We start from the raw sequence: 6790 nt of genomic DNA, 5'->3' as shown, positions 1-6790 counted from the left end.
CTGGAGAATTTGCAAACACTAGCCCTAGTAAGAGCAGTGCTGTGTAAAATCTACTAGCGGATCGAAATCGCGATCCACTGAGGATATACGGCGAAAACCTCAGTGGACCGTTTATGGATTAGTTCGCTTGTCGACGAGTTTGATGAGGACGATGACCGGTGCTTGAAGACCCTAAAAGCACTGAGAATCGATCCGGGATATCCGACAAGACATGCCTCTTGCGAAGGCGGCTCTGCGCTGCTGCGTCACCTGGGTCAGAAAATAATTAGCGGCAACCACGATAAAAGGGTTTGCGTGTCGCACCGCTTTGTCGAAGTAACGTTCTTACAATTTCTTTAGATACGTACGTATCGGTTCTGAGCAACGGCGACTGCTTAAGTATGCTCGTCTGTCTACAAAACAGCTCTCATGAGTTTTCAGATTTTTATTAGATAGACGAATTTCACGAAACATTTATTTGTACTTCCAGACACCACTACCAATCGGCACAGTATAAATGAAACAGTAATCTAAACATTAAAACATTTATTATCCGCAGCGCACCAGCGTTACTTCGTCAGTATCTCACTGAGCGCTCTCTTTTTCTTCTGTCCTTTATCAAACTTGCGTTTCTGAAACAAAAAAAAAATTGTTGATTTTTTTTTTGCTTAGATGGGTGGACGAGCTCACAGCCCACCTGGTGTTAAATGGTTATCGGAGCCCATAGACATCTACAACGTAAATGCCGGCACCCACCTTGAGATATGGTTCTAAGGTCTCAGTATAGTTACAACGGCTGCCCCACTCTTCAAACCGAAACGCATTACTGCTTCACGGCAGAAATAGGCAGGGTGGTGGTACCTACCCGCGCGGACTCACAAGAGGTCCTACCACCAGTAATTAGGCAACTTATAATTTAAAGAGTGTGATTTTTTATTACACGATGTTATTCCTTGAGCGTGGACGTCAATTGTGAACATTTGTTAAGTACAAAAATACTACTAAGTGTCGAATATTTCCAACATTGTTATTGATATTTGATTTAAGTGTTCACTTCTGTCGGCAGCCCTTATGGCCGCCTCTGTTTTGTTTAGAAGCTGAATGTGAGGGGTTGGATCACCTTTTTCTTCTCAGCGGTGACTCCTACAAACTCTTTTCGGATTTTTTCTTTTGGTTGATTAAAGTTCTGTCTCTTATTAGGCGGACCGTCGTTCGATTCCTGAAAGCACAATAATTCTAAATTTTGATACTAAATTACAAAGGAAGTCACTAGTGGAGGAACAAATTTTCAACCAGTATCAAATTTTTTGACGGAAGCAGTGCAGGATCATTTTTAATATAAGAAATAAAAGAAATATTTTCCAACCCGATACAAAATTAAATCGGGATACAAGATGAATAGCAAAACAATTATGAGTTTCAAAGCCATTGACAGAAATGAGATTTATAAATCAATGTATTCTTCAAGGTGTACAATACCAAGCCACTAATATACCATACCAGAATGGAAACGCTGAGAAAACACTAATTATTATTTTATGCCCTTGTAGGCACACGAACATACGGCCCACCTGATGGTAAGTGGTTACCGTCGCCCATGGACTTCAGCAATGCCAGGGGCAAAGCCAAGTCGCTGCCTACCACTATTTGATTGAATAGAAAATTGAATAATACCTGATTCTTCCTCTTATTCATAACTCTTCTATAAGCACCATCCTGTTGATTACCACTGAACTGTCCTTGTTGCCTAAAGTCTGGCCTGCCTTGCTGTCCCCGATCTGGTCTGTTGCCAGTTTGCCTATTTCCAAAACCAAAATATCCCTGTTGCCTCACATCTTGCCTGCCGTTTTGCCCCCCACCCTGTCTGTTGCCCATTTGACGATTACCAAAGCCTTTCGCACCATCCCCGGTTTGCTGTTGATTGTAGAACTTCGATGGTTTGTTGCGATTAACTTTGTTGCCTGTCTGAGCTTGTTGTGTGCATCTCTTGACACGTAATATTCTATTTTTGATGGTCAAATCCTCTTCAGACATGTTTAATGCCAATTCCACTCCATCTTTAGATTTGAAGTTTATATAACCAAACCCTGTGAAAGAATGAATGATTTTAAAAGTGAAAATTTATTTAGCTGCTTTGAGCACTTTTTGGTAGGGGATATGGGTTCACGTCACCGACATTGTAATATTTCGTATAAACCTGACCGTGTGCTGTGCGCGTATGGCAGTTTTTGGATGGGTGAAATCTTGTGATTTCACATCACTGACATGCCTAATAGCAGATTATCTGTAGCTAAACAGGTGATGTGTTATGCAACATTAATGTTGTGTACATCTTTACTAAAATTGAATGGATTTAGTAAAAAGTGATTATATGATTATTGTTATTTCAATTAAATTGTATTTATATTTTGCCATGATCTTGTATAGCCTATAATATACATATTTAAACAATAAATAAACCATATAAACATGTGTATGAATAAAGAAATTCTCAAGATGCCTTGAATCCACATCTCAACAGCTCTAACTAGGTATGCCAATTATTTAGCAATGATAAAAGCGTAAGGAAACCAATATTATTTCGGTGCAGATGAAAACAAGTTTGAATCCAACATGGTGTTAGAAGGAGCAGGAGACATACAGCGCAATTTGAATGATCAAATCTAACTTGTGACAATCGATTATTTTAAAACAACAGTGAATCCATTTTTTTATCAAAGGTTATCCTCCTATCACCAAATACAGTGAGGGGTTTGACTAGTGAGACACTACTTGTTAGTATAATTGAATATGCAATTTCGAAAAGGGCACATCTCTGAAAATGTAAAATGTTCAGGAAATGAAAAAAAACTAATTATTTTCTAAATCAGTGTAAAATTTAAAATATGCACTTTTGAGATATATTTTAGTGTTAATTAGCAATTGAAAATCAGTGGAATTACTATAAAATAGGTGTAGGTAAGCCTCAAAACTACATGTATATGAAAAAACGTATTTGACAAAATATGCAACAGGTGCCCTGTTCGAAATTGCATATTCAATTGTAATCATCCACTTCTGTTTATAATACTTTAACTAAACAGCTGGGATTAATACTGCATCTCATCATGATCACATTCAACGCCTTCCTCTACAGCATCAACTCCCAACTGTATAAGCTGCTTAACTGTGCAATTAAAATCACTGAATCGTTTGAAACTTTTACCTTTTCCAGCATTTGTCTTCTTGTCCCTAATGATTCTAACCGAATCTATTTCACCGCAGTTCTCAAATTTCGACCTCAAGACTTCATCTTCAATAGTGAAAGGCAGATTTCCAACAAAGACTGACAGTTTTGGGTCATGCTCAGCCCCTGTCGTATCGCTTCTGGAGACACGTAAATGGTTTTCATTTAACACTGTATTGTTTTCTGCTAGTGCCTGGAATGAAGTACAAAATAATTAATTTTACATGGTAATTATTGCTGATTTCTAACAGGATAGATAGTAAAATCTATCTATCAATCACACAGTAACAGACCCCTTTCAGTTGGGAGCAATACATTCTTGAATTTACTAAAATTACAGGTGCTAATAGGCTAATTAGGCTCCTTTTAATAATTTTGTTTTCTAATTGTATTAAATTAGTACTATGGATTTAATGAAATGTAATTCAATCAATAAACAAAAAATACCACAGACTGGTCACAAATTTCTTCCACAGTCAAGGAATTACATTGCATAGTAAAAAGCTAATCTGCAAGTTATTAAACTTATATAATTTTTGGTGGTTAAGTGTCTTGTAAGCTCTCTACACCAGTTACTGTCACACAATCTATTACAGCAGTAATGCAGTTATATGTTTTGAATTGATAGTTGGATAGTCATTATACTATACAATTGAAATTTAAACCCCCATTGCTCAAGGTGAGCCTTCCACCTTGTAATGTCTATGAGCTTTAATAATCATTTAACTACAGGGGACTGTGACATTGTTCACAATTTCACATCAAACAAATATTAAAATGCTTTATTTTCCACTCGAGCAGAATACAATGTGAAGAGATATGCTTCTTCCATCATTCAATCATAGCAGTATCCTCTCTCTCTCTCTGGAGTGCGTTTTTTTGAAGCCTGTATATATTATTGCTAGAACAGACTGCCCAAGACCGATGCAAATAGAATAATTTGATTCGAACCCTACAGAGGGTAATAGGAAAGAAAGGAAAGAAATATTGTCACTAGATAGAAAGCTTTAGAAGCTGTACTTCAAACTGCACACAATACATTTATTTTTAACAGTTTATCACCTCATTAACAGAATTCTGATCCTTAAACTTCACATAAGCATTAACAGTGGTTCTGTCAGGATGCAGTTCATTTTTTATTAATGCCATTTTGGGTGAGTACCGAGCATCTTTCACAGGAACTGTACGGATTCTGAAAAGTGCAAATTGACTGTTATTTAGGCGTACAACAAATAAAATTATGAGTTTTTGAAATGATAGAGGATATTCTTTGCTTGTTGATGCAATACCTCATCCAGTGCTAAGAAGCGTGGTTCAATGTCATGTCTTGAGATATCTATGGGTACGATTGTTGAGTTCTAAACTGGACACTTACCAATTTGGCAGTTAGTAACGTTGCAACGTTTAATAGCTAATGACATGGCTGGGTTATATTTCTTGCACTACTCAAATAAGTTAAATATTGAAATCTCACCTTATAGTTTCAATCTGTCCATATTTACCAAAAATTTTTTTAATGTCCTTCTTACATTTTTTACTGTATGGAATATTACCAACGAAAAGAGTTCTCCTAATTTCTTCTGCACTAGAAACAGTTGCGGGTACCTCTTTTTTTGGTTCTTTTGTTTGTGGCACTTCTTCTTCTTCAGACGAAGATTCTTCTGGCTCCGTGTTAAGAATTTTTTTATTGATTTCTTCATTTTGACATTTGATATCGTCATCAGAATCGTGTTCAGAGTCCGAATCCTTTGTTGTTATTGCATTCAAATTTATGATTTCTTCTTTCTTAGCTTTTGACACATTATCCGAATTTCTGTATTCAGTGTCTGTAGATTTAATTTGTTTCTTTTTATTATTTTTTTTATTTTTATTCTTCATTGTGTTTGAATCTTGTTTATCATTTTCTTTGTGCACTTTTTGCAAGTTTGTTTGAAATTTTTTCTTACGTTTTTTAGCTTTTGTTTTTACAACTTGGCTTTCAGGTGTTATGTTATTGTCTGACTCTTCATTTTGTAGTGCAATTTGTTTTGAATTAATATTGGAATATTCCTCTACTGGATTATCAGTAGCATCTCTTTCATTTGACTGGCTTATTGATTTACGTCGCCGTTTACATTTTGATGGAGAATGAATAGCATCTGATTGTGCTGGGATAATTTCTAATTGACTGTCAATTTTAAATTTATTAATTGTATTGTCCGATTTAGATTTCTGTTTTTTCTTTTTGTTCTTTACGATATTCTCATCTGAATTCTGACATTCGTTTGTTTCACTAGCCTTTTCGAGTTTTGATGAGCATTCGGATAAACTGCTATTCCTGCTTTTAGATTTAACGGGACTATTACTGTCTAACTCGTTTTTTAAGTGTTTTTTTACTTTTTCTGCTTTAGGACTGGGTGTGGTGGTATCACTATTTTCCGTCAACTCCAAATCAGGATTCTCAAATATTCTTTTCGGTGACTTCTTTACCATAGCCTTCTTCTTTTGTAATGTTGGCGACAGAAATATAGACCGATCTTCGACGAATTCACTTTTGGGAGTGACATTTGGGGAGGGTTGGTGCTTGGTCGGCGTTAGGGGTCGTTTGAGTAATCTAGGACGGTTCGGTGTTACGTTACCTGAAACCAAAGCAGCAACGCTTCCTACAACGTAATCCATTGTGCCCCTTTTCTAAAAATATCCACTATACGTACATTTATTGGTATCACATGGAAACGCACATGGGAATTTACAATGTTTTTTATTGGTTAGACGTTTCATGACATTCCGTCGTCTGAAATTGTCAAGTTACAATACTGTCAACGAAGTCAATGTCAAAGTTTTAATGTTACCACTTACTCAGGTGCATTATCTTGTACAATCCGACCAAGTTTTTTTTAAAAAGTTTTTTAATATATTATGTTAACAGAGATAAATAACTCTAAAAGAGATCTTTGTATAAAGAAATAACGCGTTTCATTTCATTTATTGACATATTGACACATTCATACACACACAGAAACACACATACACATTATTTTTTTCACAATTCAAAAACATGAAGTCTGAAGTCATCGTGGCCTAAAGGATAAGACACCCGGTGCATTCGTGTCTAGCGATGCAACGGTGTCTGAATCCCGCAAGCGGTAACAATTTTTTGAATGAAATATAATACATACTTAACAAATGTTTATGATTGACGTCCACGATGAAGGAATAGCATCGAGCATTAAAATCAAACCCGCAAAATTATAATTTTCGTAATTGCTGGTGGTAGGACTTCTTGTGAGTCCGCACGGGTAGGTACCACACCCTGCCTATTTCCGCCGTGAAGCAGTAATGCGTTTCAGTTTGAAGGGTGGGCCAGCCATTGTACTATAATGAGGCCTCAGAATTCATATTATCTCAAGGTGGGTGGCGGCATTTACGTTGTAGATGTCTATGGGCTCCAGTAACCACTTAACATCAGGTAGGCTGTGAGCTCGTCCACCCATCTATGCAATAAAAAAAACAAAACAAAAACATGTTGCTCTTTAATTTCCATCAAAAATTTAAAAGTGAATGACACAAATTTTACTGGCGACCAGTGGCATATTTGATCTTATA

General features: G+C 36.3%; 1 protein-coding gene across 1 annotated transcript; it reads right to left on the bottom strand.

The window, feature by feature from the left end:
- Positions 1–510: 510 nt before the first annotated feature.
- On the bottom strand, positions 511–6244 carry LOC114241547 (uncharacterized). The gene is made up of 6 exons (XM_028172405.2): positions 4680–6244; positions 4268–4397; positions 3185–3398; positions 1654–2066; positions 1100–1198; positions 511–611 (listed from the first exon to the last, which is right to left on the bottom strand). The coding sequence occupies exons 1-6, from the start codon at positions 5861–5863 to the stop codon at positions 549–551; spliced, it is 2103 nt and encodes a 700-aa protein (XP_028028206.2). The 5' UTR covers positions 5864–6244; the 3' UTR covers positions 511–548.
- Positions 6245–6790: the final 546 nt, after the last annotated feature.

This window comes from Bombyx mandarina, chromosome 26, assembly GCF_030267445.1.
Source record: "Bombyx mandarina strain Sakado chromosome 26, ASM3026744v2".
Taxonomy (NCBI): Eukaryota; Metazoa; Arthropoda; class Insecta; order Lepidoptera; family Bombycidae; genus Bombyx; species Bombyx mandarina.
Note: the sequence above shows the minus strand (reverse complement) of the source record. Positions and strands in the feature narration are given on the sequence as shown.